Source organism: Cydia amplana, chromosome 2 (assembly GCF_948474715.1).
Source record: "Cydia amplana chromosome 2, ilCydAmpl1.1, whole genome shotgun sequence".
Taxonomy (NCBI): domain Eukaryota; kingdom Metazoa; phylum Arthropoda; class Insecta; order Lepidoptera; family Tortricidae; genus Cydia; species Cydia amplana.
In genome coordinates, this window is record NC_086070.1 from 26,512,271 (window position 1) to 26,528,672 (window position 16,402).

The 16,402-nt window shown below is 42.8% G+C and overlaps 1 protein-coding gene across 1 annotated transcript; it reads left to right on the forward strand.

Moving 5' to 3' along the window:
• Window positions 1-8,706: 8,706 nt before the first annotated feature.
• LOC134655607 (uncharacterized) lies at window positions 8,707-16,298 on the forward strand. Its single transcript, XM_063511045.1, has 17 exons — window positions 8,707-8,852; window positions 9,171-9,299; window positions 9,548-9,749; window positions 9,924-10,085; window positions 10,379-10,501; window positions 10,576-10,647; window positions 10,855-10,968; window positions 11,689-11,823; window positions 12,126-12,314; window positions 12,440-12,529; window positions 12,654-12,755; window positions 13,166-13,283; window positions 13,462-13,597; window positions 13,876-14,081; window positions 15,405-15,626; window positions 15,929-16,026; window positions 16,170-16,298. Exons 1-17 carry the CDS (start codon window positions 8,707-8,709, stop codon window positions 16,296-16,298), a joined length of 2,373 nt encoding a protein of 790 aa, XP_063367115.1.
• The last annotated feature ends 104 nt before the right edge of the window (window positions 16,299-16,402 follow it).

Genomic DNA, 16,402 nt, shown 5'->3' on the forward strand with positions numbered 1-16,402 from the left:
GAATTACGTTACAGTGTTTAGTTTTAAAAGAGCTCTCAGGAGTCAAGTAATGAAGGGTGAGACAGGTCAGGGTAAGGTGGTGGTGACGTCATAATGGCAGAGTCATGTCCGTGGTCCCGTGGGATGTTTCTACATCAGAGGTGCAGAGGTGTCGGGGCTGTAATGAATAGGGGTTGCGATTATTTATCTTAGATTATATGTGGTGTTACAAAGGTACGCAACAAATACCTTTGAAGAAAAAATAATGAGACAGATTCGTCTATTTTTCAGTAATAAATATGTAATCGTTTCATAGTGTAAGTAGTGTAACTTGCTCCCCACATAAATAAAAATATTTATAATAAAATTAAATTTCACTCAGTCCCGCTATAAGTCACCACAATTTTAAATTTTAAACCCCTATTTGTTCTGTGTAGCTACCCGTATCTGTGTAGCTAAGTTCTACTTTATATGTATAATTCCGAAGTAGGTATTGTGGCCGTCTTTTACAATTATCAGCTAACCTTCAAAAATATTGTCAGTAAGATGACTGAAAGGTATACAGGGTGGCCCATTTAAATCGGTCAGTATGGGAAAGTCTGAAACTATAAAACATACGAAGATCTGTTCTTAGGAACCATGCCATCGATTTTAATAACATGAAAAACTGCATTCATACATTTAAAAAAAAAAATACCTGTTCTCAAAATAATAAAAAGGCGGTGGTCATTTCGAACACTTGCTAAAATAAATTAAAGAATATGAAAACAATGCATTTTATTCATTTAAGACATCACGTTTCATAGTAAAATTTACTGCTTAAGACCTACACAATCGAAATCCAAATAAAAATAGTTTTAGTTTTATATTTCAAAATGTCCGGGTTCGATTCTCGAGCTGAGTACAGGTGTTTTTTTTAAAGTATGAATGCAGTTTTTCATGTTATTAAAATCGATGACATGGTCCCTAAGAACAGATCTTCGTATGTCTTATAGTTTCAGACTTTCCCATACTGACCGATCTGAATGGGCCACCCTGTATACGTAAACGTGCAAATTCTACCGTTACGTGTTATTTATCTAACCAACAAGACTGCTGGTGGTCGGTTGCACCAAACCATCTGTCACCGTTAAAGCATTCACTTTTTTTTGTATGGAATCTTTCATAATGGACTGCTGAGTGACGTTGATCAGTCCGCTAAATGTGGTTGGTGCAACTGGCCATAGGTCTTATATACCTTACTTAAGGATTATAGAGGTTTTTACTACAATTGGTGTACGAGTTATTAAATATCCTCATATTCGAAGTCATATTCGTGTTGAACAGTCGGTTCAAATGTGTTTATATATCCTCTGCACTAAATAACCGTCGTATCCACATTATCCCCTATTCCTCAGAGACAGCGCACTTCATTTGGCAGACAGACAGACGGACGGACACGGAAACTTCATTAGGGCTCGGGGCTCGGCGGGGGTACGAGTGATCTGTTTGTGTTCTAATGCGTTTACTGTGAGAAATGTGGGCTAGATTCCTCTATACCTACCTACATAGATTTTTAGAGGTAATATCGAGACATTTAGGTATAGTTACCTATTTTTACGAGTACAGTACCTATACGACTTGGAGTAGGTATGGTGGAAGTGATTTCGGCGAATCTACCAAAGTAAATTATTTTCCCAACAAACATATAAGGGAACTTTTAGTTGGCAAACCAGTGCTTATGAAATTAATATTTCGCATAATACAAGAACTAGAAAAATCTTAAAATCTGTCGTGGTGAGATCTTAGAATTGATCATGTAAGATGAGGCAATAAGTTGATGAAATGATCGGTAAGCCTCATCATGAAAAAGTCAAACCTAACCTAACCATATATCAATGGCATCTCATTAAATGATCAAATTATGTAATCTGGCCACGACTTACATTGGCCTTAGCGTCTAATGCAGACGATTTATGGTGTAAAACCGGAGAAATATCCTATTACACCGCCTAGGACGAAATCGGCTCGGCTTCACTGTCTTATCCCACAGGAAAGGCGAGCCAATACGTGTGGAGACAGGTTAGCTGCAGGAATCTGCCGCTTATTTCAGGTTGGACCCTACTCGCGCCTTACGGAAACTCCATTCCGGGCGACTTTCGAGCGACACCAGTTTATCCAGGTTAAGCGATTGAGTTGACCGAAGGTTTTTATACTTTAAATGTTTGACGAGCTTCTTTTGAATTCTTTCAATACTATGAATATAACAGTTATAGTTAGGGTTCCAAACTGTAGATCCATATTCCAGAATTGGCCTGACTAGTGAGTTGAAGAGTGTCAGCAAGGTGATTATGCATGCATTATTATAGCGTGTGGCGACCGCCTACATTCGTGGGAAGCCACCCTTATAATATAACCAAGGTAACACTAAGCTGTCATGTTGACACTTGACAGACAGAGAATAAACCGGGAAACTACACGTGTATAAGATAAGAGAATTGTGATGTAAATAATAAACATTATACATATTCAACACAACACGGTGCTTATTTAATGTTCCTGACGTCACCTCACAGCACTCCCACATTGGTGACCACCGAAGTTGCGCAGTGGAGGAGCCCGATTTGCTTGCGCGTGCGACTCATGTCCGACGAGGGCAGATTCCTAGAAGTTTGGTGCCTACATCGTGTTTGGCGTCTTTGCACAGGCCGACAGCTGCCCCGTGATAGCGGGGTGCGAGGAATTAGCGTCAGGTCGACGCTGCCCGGATCAGCACCAGACGCGTTACGCATTTCGTCGTTGACATCGTCGTGCGGACTGCAGATCGGATTTGTAAGAGTGGTGAAGTGCAAGTGTGCGTTATAAGCTTTACGTGAGTGATTTTTCCCTAAGGAACCGAACCAGGCCGTGCTACATAACCCAAGTGACACTTGTAAGTAAAATAACTACTATAAAAACTGATTCCTACAACGCTATATAATCTCGTGTTCTACGTGTGGTGCATTATATCAAGCTGGTGTTCTGAGGACAATTAACATTTTAACCACTTTATGTACATCATTAATTAATTACCTAACATAACCCTTTTAACTCGCCATTTGCTTTTAAATTCAAAAAAGAATTTTATTGTGTTCAACTATTTCATTCATTCGTGGACTATTGAGTACTACGTTTGTTTTGCCTTACAAAGCCCCCTAATTAACCTTCATTGCATTTAGTACATACTTATATTTAAAAATAAAATCTGTTTTTGTATCTTAACCTATATCGCTATGTTTTTGTTATGAATGTTTTCTGTGTTTGTTTATTATCATAACGTTTGCCTGTTGTACTAACTGAAATTGTTTGTGTGGTGTGTCATATTTAGGCCACATTTGGGTGGTGGCATTTGCATTTGAGCACATATTTTATTCCCCGAACCATGTCGGCAGAGGAACTCAGACAACAGCTGGCAGACCTGCAGAGCAGGCATGAAGCACTACAAGCTCAGCTGCAGGGACATCAAGCTCCCCCCCAACCCACACCTACACCGGCCACTGGAGATAAAGTGTGCAAAGTATCTGTAAAATTACCTCCGTTCTGGGCAGACAAACCTAAAGTATGGTTTGCCCAGGCGGAGTGCCAATTTCATGTAGCAGGAATAAAATGTGATATGACTAAATTCAGTCATGTGATTAGTATTATAGACCAAAAGCTGATTGGAGAGATTGAAGACCTGGTATTAGATCCTCCTAAAGAAGACAAATATGAAACTTTAAAAAAAGAGTTGATTAGACGACTGGCCGTATCAGAGCAGGAACGAGTAGAGAGGCTAGTTAGTGAGGAAGAACTTGGTGACAGCAAGCCTTCTGCTTTCCTCAGACGGCTCCGTTCTCTTGCAGGGACAACAAAAGATGAAACCCTCCTGCGGCAGCTTTGGATGAGGCGCTTACCAAACAATGTTCAGGCTATTCTTGCTGCTCACACTGATCTTTCCCTAGAAAAGCTAGCGGGGTTGGCCGACAATATAATCGAGGTGTCACCAGGCTCATCAAAAGTCAACAAAATTGACAATAGCTGTTCACCAAGCGAGATGGCCTCGCTCAAAGAGTGCATCGAACAACTGTCCATGCAAGTAGCCAGCCTTGCCGGCTCTCACACCAGAAGCCGCTCCCGTAATCAATCATCTTCAAGAACCAGAAGCCGAAATGGATCCCCGGCAACTCGAAAATGCTGGTACCATAGGAGATATGGCACAAGAGCCAGCAAATGCGTCCCTCCTTGCAACTGGGAGGAAAACTCCAACCGCAATCAGTAAGCGCGGCTACTGATTGCTCCATGTTAAAAAGTTATAGCCGCCGCTTATTTATTAGGGATAAATGCACTAATCAAAAGTTTTTAATAGACAGTGGATCTGACTTATGCTGCTACCCTCAACGCTGGCTTAAGCACAGAAAACCTACTAACTGGGAACTCAGTGCAGCGAATGACAGCAGCATAAAAACTTATGGTACAATAAAACTTACCTTGGATTTAGGACTGCGGCGTGAATTCACTTGGCAATTTGTAGTTGCTGATGTCAGCACCGCAATCATAGGATCTGATTTCCTGGCGCACTATCACCTTTTACCAGACTGTCACAAAAAGAAATTAGTCGATGGTACTACGGGTTTAAATGCTGCAGCCTCAGTTGCTATTACAGATCACTCAAGTGTTAAAGCCATAAATTTACAAAACTCGGTATTTGCACAAGTGCTCACTGAGTTCCCAGATGTCGTTAAACCGCCTGGTCTTCCACGTGTGATAAAGCACAATACAGTGCACCACATCCGGACAACAGACGGACCGCCCCTTTCTTGCCGTCCACGTCGTTTAGCGCCCCAAAAACTAACAGCCGCCAAGAAAGAATTTGAGGATTTGGTGCGCAGCGGTATTGCTCGACCTTCTGAAAGCGCTTGGTCGTCACCGCTACATATGGCTTTGAAGAAAGACGAGTCATGGCGCCCGTGCGGCGATTATCGGACTTTAAACGCGAGGACCATTCCAGATCGGTATCCTGTCCGGCATATTAACGATTTTACCCATAATCTCGCCGGAGCCAAGATCTTTTCAACCTTAGACTTGGTGAAAGCATACCATCAGATACCCGTAGCCGAAGAAGATATCCCAAAAACGGCTATCGTTACCCCGTTTGGCCTCTTCGAATTTCCTTTTATGACCTTCGGGTTAAGGAACGCCGGCCAAACTTTCCAAAGATTTATCGACGAGGTCACGCGGGGTCTCGATTTCGTATTCCCCTATGTTGACGACATCTTGGTATTTTCAACAAACGAGACTCTTCACAAAGAACACCTAAATATTTTGTTCAAACGGCTACAAGATTATGGCGTAGTAGTTAATCCGTCAAAATGCGTGTTTGGTGCCAGGGAAGTCAAGTTTTTGGGCTTTCAAATCAGCTCAGAAGGTACTAAGCCTCCACAAGATCGAATCCAAGCCTTACTCGATTTTCCCCCTCCGAAGACCGTCCAGGGTGTGCGCCGATTTCTTGGCATGATTAATTATTATCGCAGATTCATACCCCATGCTGCCCGATCACAAGCTCCTCTCATCGATGCCGTCGCTGCCATAAATGGTAAAGGTGCAAAACCATTCTTATGGACACCCGAACTTTTACTGCGTTTCGAGGAATGCAAGGCGAGCCTGTCTAAGGCTACCCTATTGCAACACCCCACTGACGGCGCTTCCCTCGGGCTTTTCACAGACGCATCTAGCATCCACATTGGGTCCTGTCTTCAGCAGCTCGTAAACGGTCAATGGTGCCCTCTCGCTTTCTTTAGCAGGAAACTGACCTCCCAGCAGACGCAGTGGCCAGCATATTATAGAGAGTTGCTAGCGGTGTACGAAAGCGTACAGCATTTCCGCTACATACTCGAGGTTCAGCACGCAACTATCTACACGGACCACAAGCCGCTGCTGTACGCTTTCGTACAGCGTCGAGAGAAGCTTCCACCATCACAGCTGAACCAACTGTCCTTCATAGGACAATTTACTACGGACATTCGTTACATCAAAGGCGAAGACAACGTGGTCGCGGACACAATGTCGCGCATTGAAGCTATTTCACTAGACGTTGATTACGTGGCACTCGCTAAATCACAAGAGTCCGACCAAGATCTCGCGATTTTGTGCCAAGGAAATTCCAGCCTTAACCTAACAAGGATTACACTTCCTGGCACAGAAACTTCCATCCAGTGTGACGTATCAACTGGAAAGCCCCGTCCCTACTTAACCCCTTCGTTTCGCCGAGCAGCATTCGAACAGTTGCATAACCTCAGTCACCCGGGAGTCCGCGCCACCATTAAATTGCTGACGAGCCGATATGTTTGGCCATCAATTAAAAACGATGTACGAAGATGGGCCCAGTCGTGCCTCGAGTGCCAACGAGCTAAAGTGACACGTCACATCTCAGCACCCATCGGCCACTTTCCTCAGCCATCTGGACGTTTTCAGCACATTCACATAGATATTGTGGGACCAATGCCAATGTGTAATGAATTTCGTTACTGTTTGACGGCCATAGATAGAGTCTCAAGATGGCCGGAAGTGTGGCCCATGCGTACTATCACGGCGGAGGAAGTAGCTGATACATTCATACGAGAGTGGGTGTCTCGTTTCGGCGTGCCGTCAATAATTACAACAGACCAAGGAACTCAATTTGAGTCCGACCTGTTCCGCCGCCTCACACAAACCTTTTCCTCGAAGCGCATCAGGACAACCGCATACCACCCGTGCGCCAATGGTATGATTGAGCGAGCCCATCGGCAGCTGAAGGCTGCTCTCATGTGCCACGCCGATTCTTGGGTAAGAGCTCTACCCCTCGTTCTACTAGGCATGCGGACAGCATTTAAAGAAGACCTTAATGCTACTGCCGCGGAAATGGTCTACGGCGAAAGCTTGCGTTTACCAGGAGAAATGTTAAATCCTGCCCCAGCGAGAATGGAAGACTCAGCCGACTATGTCACCCAACTTCGACGAAAAATGGCAGCTCTACAGCCTATTCCAGCCTCACGTCATTCGAAACCAGCTATCTTCATCTCCAAAGCCTTGTCATCAGCGACTCACGTTTTTCTGCGCGACGACACTGTTCGCCGCCCATTACAACCTCCTTACACAGGCCCATACGAAATTGTATCTCGTTCATCCGACGGCAAAACTTTGACACTCCGCATCAAGAGTAGGGAGGTCGCGGTAAGCGTCGACCGAGTAAAGCCAGCCTTCATAGAGGCGAGTGCTACAGAACCGGAAGTCAGGGCACATATTCAGAATAAATTACCCGCTCCTAAGCCTATTGTCAAGCCAGCCGGGGTCCAATCGCCTAAACCTTCTTGCACGGATGAATCCGTCAAAGCTCCCGCGGATGCCACTACCCAAATGCCACCTATCACGCGATCTGGCAGAAAGGTGACATTTAGCAAACGCGATGATTTTTGTTATTTCTAATCGCCTAATGGGTTATTTCTCTCCGTGGGGGGGTGGTGTGGCGACCGCCTACATTCGTGGGAAGCCACCCTTATAATATAACCAAGGTAACACTAAGCTGTCATGTTGACACTTGACAGACAGAGAATAAACCGGGAAACTACACGTGTATAAGATAAGAGAATTGTGATGTAAATAATAAACATTATACATATTCAACACAACACGGTGCTTATTTAATGTTCCTGACGTCACCTCACAGCACTCCCACAAGCGTATTAAATATGTATTTTTTTATGATTAAACATCTCTGAATCTATACTTTACAAAAAGCTTATAAAAACCTCTATTTAACCTTTTAGTTATAGCTGCCCATGTAAGCATCACCCTTGGCTGATAGGCAGTGAAATGCAGAATTATGCGAGTGAGTCCAAAATTATCTGAACACAATTTTATTGTCAACAGGTGTAAAAACGTTTGCTGATCATTTTGACCACCTTACCGACATGCCAAGTTTATAGGACAAGTGCTATAAGTAATAGTAACTTCTTTTACAAGGTTGTTGTTTAACCGCTCGTGCTAATATTGATACCCGAGTAAGCGAAAGATATCAAAATTAAACCACGAGCGTAGCGAGTGGTTCGATAAATGGAATGTTGAGCGTTGCTAGGGATTAAAAGCACGAGGGTTAAACAAAATTTGCCCCCGAGTGAAACACAAAAAATTTCACCACACCATAGAGAAATATTTTCTCTATGACCACACCAACCCGAAGAAAATATTAACTGTAAGATATCAAACAAAATCAAATCAAATTCAATCAAAATTAATGTTATTAAATATTTAACATTCATAATCATCATTTAAAAGTCAATTCTACCAGCAAACATAAGAAAACAACTTAAAATTTGCATTTGATCACTTTGCCTCACATGTGAATAAAATGCAACTTTGCTGTCAGTTTTTGAACAATCAAGAGAGCCTTTACCAGTTGGTGTGGTGAAAAAGAACATGACTGAACCATACTGAACTGAACGGTCAGTGATTAAATAACGTTTGTATTGCCATCTACCGTCATGAAAAGTAAATTTCAACGAGTGAAACACTCTTCAACTCATTTTGATGTGAAGTAGTAAGTCTTGCTACTTGCCGATAGATGGCGCTGTTTTCATACCCCTTATTTAAGTTCCATTTGAAGGAGAAAAGTTCCTCTACTTCCTGACAGATGGCACTGTTATTAATTCTAAATTCCAAATTCCAAATTAAGAATACTAGCAACCACTTGAGGTGATGATATCGACCAAACTCGGTCACAGTATTTGTAAACTTTGTTTTGATGTGATAAAAATGTCTGAAGTGTCTTTAAATGATGATTATTCTGAGGGAGGAGTGAAGAATGGCTCCCTAAGGAGCGAATCTGAGGATAGTTTACTTGAGTAAGTACCTATTTACCTATATTATAATTTATAATGCGTGTTCAGTTCAGATTCAAATTAACTGAATTATGATAAACTAAAAAAAACAATTGGTGTACGGTTCTGGTTCTGCACTGCACTACATAAAACTGCACAATTACCTAGGTTAATAATATAATTTTAAGTTTACAGATTAAAGTCCTATTACTTCTATTTCTAAGTACCTACGACCCATTCAAAATATTTAAAGGGCACTCTATTTTTTGGAGATCAATTTTTATTTTATCTGTGTTTGAGTCATTGTTGGATACACGGTTTGGATGATAATGTTGATTTCAGTGAAGATTCAGAGCCAGGGTCTGCCCTGGCGCGTCAGCTGCTAGACGCCCTGACGCCGGCCGCGCTCAGCAAGCTGCGCCGCGCGTTCCGCAGAACCAAGGACAACTCACGATCGCAGGACATTGACAGGTGCCTTCTACAACTTATATGCCGTTCGCCCACCCCCTCCCTTAGTCCCAGCACTGTCCAAAATACTGGACATGACCTTTGACCCTCTTTTTGTACTTTTTTTCGTGCTCCTGCGATGAAGGTTTTTCTTAAGAAAAATCCTCAAGGATTTACCCACAAAAGACGGGCTTAATGCCATAAGCTATTATTTTCTAGTGAACTGCAGAGAGTCCTTCAGAGCATAATTATTATTGATGCTCCTTCTGCAGACGCGTGGAGGATGTGATGCGGCTGGCAGCAGCAGAGGAAGGCATCGAGTTCGCCCCGGCACCCTCTCACACCTCGCTCGCGCTTTCCCTTGATCGGGAGGGGTTTATCCAGGCTATTAACAATATCTTCGGTACTTCATTACTTATCATTACCATGTCTGAGGCATCGACTTCACCCCCACACCTCGCACACCTCACACACGTCTTATACTTATCAATATTTTATTTGTCATAATACGGTTAACATGGGATCTTAATCAAATGTAAATTGAATCGGATCGTAAGAATGTCGAGTAGAATGATAAGACTGCTTATCATAAACCTATACAATAAACCTGCTTATGTAAGACAATGTTTTTTTGTTAATCCAGGGAAGCACAGGTATGAGCCGCACGCCAACTCTCTGTTCAATTCGTTGGACGCCTGGGGCGCCGGCCGCGTCTGGTGGCACCAGCTTTTGGCGCGTCTGCTGGTCACGGCACCACCCAGATGGACGCCGCTGAAGGACGTCACTGTGAAGAAGCTGCAACACTGCAAGGTTACATAAATCCAGATGAATGTCTCTGTTCAGTGTGCGCCAGCTTTTGCGCGTTTGCTGATTGCAGCATCACCAAAATGCATTATAAGAATTATATTGCCTCTCCAACTTTTTCTTATTAATCACTACACCCATTTTCTTTATTAGGTGCTAAGAATGAAGTGTTTCTATCTTCTCTTACGTATACATATTCTCTTCAACGCTTAACTTATGAAAGTGCCATTGTATTGTACTCAACTACTCATACAATACGGATCTGTTTACTAGCTTAGTACCTACTTGTCATGTTTCAGCGCGAAACGATAGTGAAGTTCGTAACCATCGAGACTAACACGTCGTTCTGCTACGCTGCGGTATCACGAGGTGGACGTGTCGGCCTCTACGACGGTCGACTTAAGCTGTTGCACTCCTACGAGGTATTCGCCATATCATATCTCCACCATGGTTTTTCAACAAAACGACAGTTCATCATCGTTCCGTCTTGTCACAGGTATTCTACGATCGTACCGGAGTGCGCAAACGCGTCAAAAACTGCTGGATAACCGACGCTATCTACATGAGCGTAAGTCTACCATTAAATTACTTTTGACAACCTTCATTAAAATGGTATCCCACTTGAATTCAATAATAACAACTTGCTCGCGAAGTTTTGAAGACCCCTCTCGCCTGAGCTTGATTCTTGTTCTTCCTTAGTTCCCTAAACCTACCTAATCTACCTATGGATAGCGATCAATGAATGAATTAATTAATTAATTTGCCCATCTTACAGGATTCTCTCAGCTTTCTCCTCGCCGCCTCCGACCGCAGCCTCGCGGTCTACGACGCGTCCACTCTCGCGCATGCTCTCCGATACTGCATTACAGGATTACCGCATATCCCTACGGTAAGCCCATCATATTGGTATTATCATCACCAACCTACATCCGTCCCAGAAAGTTTTCTCATGAGATTTTCTGTAGCCCTTCTTCCTTGCGTTATCCCGGCATTTGGCCACGGCTCATGGGACCCTGGGGTCCGCTTGACAACTAATCCCAAGAATTGATGTAGGCTCTAGTTTTTACGAAAGCGACTTTGATGAGATTTTCTGTAGCAATGATCAAAATAAAGAGTATACAATACCTAGTACAGTCGACGTCAAAGATATGTTTACAGTTTTGCATCTTACTCCTTAGTCCTTTGTAATAAGGTGAAAAATGTAAACAATATTTGACGTCGATTGTACACCAGTCTCTTGAAACTTATTGGTGCAATGGTGCGAGAAGGATTTGGAAATATCTTTCAATTTGAAAGCCTATGCCAATTAGTTGTTTTTAGGATCCGTATAAATTATGATGTCAGCAGAGTGGTTTCATTTCTGTTACTAATGCGTAATTGGATAGGTCATATAAACATTATTTGTATACCAATTAGTTGATTTTAGGATCCGTATAAATTATGATGTCAGCAGAGTGGTTTCATTTCTGTTACCAATGCGTAATTGGATAGGTCATATAAACATTATTTGCTAGCTTAAACATCCCACCCCATCCCAATTTCGCATAACTTAAACATTAATAAGTAATATGAAAAACAATACCTTCTTGAAAGAAGTTTTATTTTACAGTGCGTTGCATACTTACCATCTTCCTTGTCTTCCTACGCTGAGCTCGGTCTGGGCACGGCGCGCGGCGACGTCGTGCGCGTGCGATTTCGACACTCGCTGCCCGCCGCTGACACCGCCACCATCTACTTTTGGAGGGTACACAACACACATGACTATCACATCTGAAGACGTCTAAAGACCAGTCGTGTTAAAGACGCCTTTGGTCTGTTGACAAAAATCCTACAATTTTCCCTGGCATGTGTTTGTGGAGGGTACCCAACACAATGTTTATAAGATACCACACCGATACGATATCGCTCTGTTAGTGTCAAAAGTGACGTTTTTAGATGAAAAATATCACTGACAGATCAGTATCGTATTGGTGTGACATCTTATAAGCAATGATCGAATTGGGATGTGACGCCATTAGTCTGTTACCAAATATCCTCAATTCTCAGGAGCTTTCATCCCCGCCGTACACCAGCTACATCAGCATCACAACATGGCGACGGGTCCACGCGCGCGCCGTGCGACGTCTCGGTTATTCTGGGAACGTCGTGTGGTCCTGCTCACATGACAGTGATGTGAGCGTGAGGGCACGCCATATGCCAGGGAAACTTGACGACTATGTGTTTAAAGTGCAGAGGGTGAGGGGATTTTTCGTTTGTTTGGTTTCGGTTGAATTAATTTGATTTTTGCGCTTGTTTCTGGATGGACTTTTGATGTATGAAAGTAAAATGTTTTCTTTCAATGTTTCATCATTTGTGGACAGGGTGTGACCTGCTTCCATGTGGTGCCCGCCTTGCACATGCTGGCAACAGGCAGTGCTGACGGAACAGTCCGTCTCTGGGATATCACACAGGTACATGCATTCCACAGAACACTCACTACCCTCATTCTCAATTAGCAACACTCACTCTTAAGGCTCTCTATAAAAGGGACCGAATTGTTATGTCGTATAATTCAGTTTTATGTTGTGTTTGCAGTCCAGCCCTTTCGCTAAGCTGCTGGCGCCAGCGCGCGCAGCCGTGCTGGACGTCAAAGTCATCGCAGACATGGAAGTGGTCATCGCATTCTGTAGTAACTGCGTAAGTTACATTTCAATTAATTTGTTTGTCTAAGTTTTGTTATGTTCCTATTTGGTGACCCAGTCCTACCGGAGATGGCCGTTGTTGACATTAAGATACGTGCCTTTATCGTTTAAACTTTCTCAATACAACATTTTTGTGCATTTTTAACCATCTTTTAAGCAACTTTAACGACCTGCACCTGCAAGGCCTTTTGTTACATAAATATGTATGAAAATTCCAGGGAATAGGCAAAATCTTTCAACTATTTCGAGGCTGTCCTCACAGTTCAGTTAGGTACGTTCAGTATTACCTTTAATTTTACGCAGATCAAGGCTAAAGTACACGTATCCTTTTAAAAACTATATATAAACGGCAGTGCTTCCTTCTTGCCAATGCTGTCGTATAAACATATCAATAAACTGTTCCAGTGGCTGCACATCTGGGACCTGAACGAAGAGAGCCTTCTGCAGACAATAAAGATCAAGTTCCCGTTCCTCGGGGTCCTGGGGAAGAAGGTCGAGTTCGGAGCGTACTGCATCCACCCTGGTAACTATTATTATGTGGTTATTAATGTTAATGAGTTAATGACAGTATCTCTCCAGTTTTTCAGAAATTTTACAAAGCTAGGTAGGTCTACCGCAGAGAACGTGAAGTTCGTCAACTTTTTATTGACAATCACTATCGACGACGATGAAAGCTAATTCTTATGAAATCTGCTTTAAAGGTCCAGCACTAAAGAAGACGGTGTCAGCGGAGTCTCCAAGCACCTCAAGAGGGTCTAGCGTGGCGCGCGGCAGCTCCGGGGGTCTGCTACTGTTAGAGGAAGAAGAAGAAGAAATCAAGGATAAGAGAGACGTGTAAGATTAGGATAGCAAGAGAACGACTTCGTTTGATTGTAGAGATATGTTATGTTTTTATGGAAAAATAAACATATATGGTTTTTTCGGGGGTTTTGTATTTAAATAGAAATGTTTTGTGCTGTACCATCCGACACCGTGTTTGTTTAGATTGATAGTAGAGAGAGTGGGATTATTTTGTACCGTGGGCCACTTAGGACTGGTAAATTCAGGTGCATGACATTGCAATTACACTTCGGTCGGTTGTTAATGTCTCGCTGTTGATCTCCCAACCCCAAAAGTTACTTGGCAACTGAAGATCTCCGACTTAAGATCTACTTATCTTCCAGGGAGTACTCCCTGTCCCACCGCGCCGCAGTACTAGTGACGTGCTGCGACTGCGTGTGCACGGTCCCCCTGGCAGAGCCCGCAGAGCCCCGCCCTCCTCCAGGGGACACTTTGCAAGCCCGCCGTCCACACGCGTGGGATATCCCATTGTCAACCACAGGTAATTCCAGAAAATAATCTGCCCACGCTTTAGATATCCCTTCGTTCATTTATCACCTAAAAAATGGTACAGCTGGGTGCAAAATTGCTGAGACACATGAAATTCGTTCAGCAGGGTAGGGTATTTATATATTACAGGACGGACATAACACACTAAACAAACACCTACACAATATGGGTAAAACAGACAGCCCCATGTGCAGAGCGTGCATGGAAGAAGAGGAAACAACAAAACACATACTCCTAGACTGCAAACAGGTAGAAACATACAGGAACAAATACCTAGGGACTCCGAGCACACTAAAAGAGGCAGTCAGCAACCTGAAAACACTGTTAGGTTTCATGGAGGAGCTGGGGTGGTTAGAGTAGCGCCACCTCGTTTTCACGCAAAATAGGCACAATGGTTGTCGATTTGCGGAAAATGCCCAGAAGCACTAGGGTATTTATTGGAAAGCTGGACGGACGATCTGTAGAGGACGAGCTGATAATAGTATAATCTGATTAGATCCGCTGTGCAATGGAGAGCAAACTTTTTGCCGCCAAGAACTCATTAATCTGTCAGCTCCCAGCGGCTCATATTTGAGCCAGAACGCTTATGGGTGACGTCATATCGTGGGAAACGACAGGTTAATATCTTAAAATGCGAGTCTCATATAACCCTGGCTGGGGATGGGGATGTCTTTCTCTCCCCCAAATAGGTTGAACGAGTGTTTTTAGATTCTCTCACTCATTAGCATAAAGTCTTCATGTATCCTAATCCATATTTATTGTCTTTTTAGAGTTCCGTACCTCAAAACGGCACCCTTATAGGATCACTCGTGCGTTTGTCTGTCCGTCTGTCACAGCCTATTTTCTCCGAAACTACTGGACCAATTAAGTTGAAATTTGGCACAAATATGTAAGTTTGTGATCCAAAGACGGACGTGTAACGTAAATAAATGAATTTTAAATATGAAGTCCATTTTTAAATGAGCAAATTAAAAAAAAAGTTTTTTTCAAACTATATCGTGTTACATATCCAATGAAAGAGCTCATTGTAAGAATCTAAAATGTATTTTTTTTTTATAATTTTAGGATAAATAGTTTAGCAGTTATTCAAGAAAATAGGCAAAAAATTACCATCCCCCCCTTTTAACTCCGAAACTACAGAGTCTAAAATTTTGAAAAAAATACATTTAATAGTTCTTTACCTATAGATGTCAGGAAAACCTATTATAAGTCAAGCGCGAGTCGGAATTAATGTACGGAACCCTTGAAACGCGAGTACGACTCGCACTTGGCCGGTTTCTTATCATTGACATAAATTGTAATTGTATATTTCCAGCTACTTCTACACCTCGGCGCCACTCTCTGCATCCTTCGTACACACCACGACCACGGACCCCTGGGCCCCTCGGAGCCCACACGCCGCGGTCTCGGACTCCAGGGCCTCTCGAGGCTCATACCCCACGGTCACGATCGCGGACGCCATTTGACAAGCTCCCTGAATTGCCTGCGAAATTACCAATAGAAGATCTTGACCTAGAAACATTGTTGGAAAATGCGGGTGTGTTAACTTTTACTTTATACATATTTCTTTTCTTATTGTTTGGAAAGTAGGTACCAAAAACTTTAACTCAGGAAACTGCTAGTTTTGTTACCTTGTTGTACTAAAAGCAAAACCCTCATAAAATCACCTTTAAATGTCGTTTAAAAGAAGTAGTTATTTTTGTTTAATTAACACTAATGAACTGCATCCCAGTTGCAACTAGAAGTTGGCGTCGAGTTCCCATACAAATTCTAGCCGAGATGCAAACGATGAAATCATGCAGTGTCAATCAAAGAGTTGAAGGCGTTTCATAATTTCAGGCTTACGGGGTATCCTCGAGAAAGATTTCGTGTTGATGAAGGGACTGAAGCACGATTTGAACATGAAACTAGCTGAAATGGAAGCCAACAGGGAAGCAGTGAGTAAAAAAAATGTCTATAGAAATATCGGCCGCTATTCTAATAGTGCCCCCCTAGTCTGAATTACCTATACCAGTTACTTGCTTAACAGAGCACAATATGTTTGATCTGATAATTGATTGAATGCTTTTATCACCGACAGATGGCGTCCGCCGTGGCCGCCGGTGCGCCTTACCTCGCGCTTCGCACCTACGAGATGGAGCCATTGGCACCTGTCGATGAAATGACAGATGCGTATGCACGTGTGATGAGGTTACTAATGTTTAAATGATATCGAAATAATATAAAAAAAAACAACGGGTTGCACTCCGGGAGTGCCGATAGAAGTGAAAACTCACCTCACTTTGTTATCGACGCCCGGTAACACGATACATA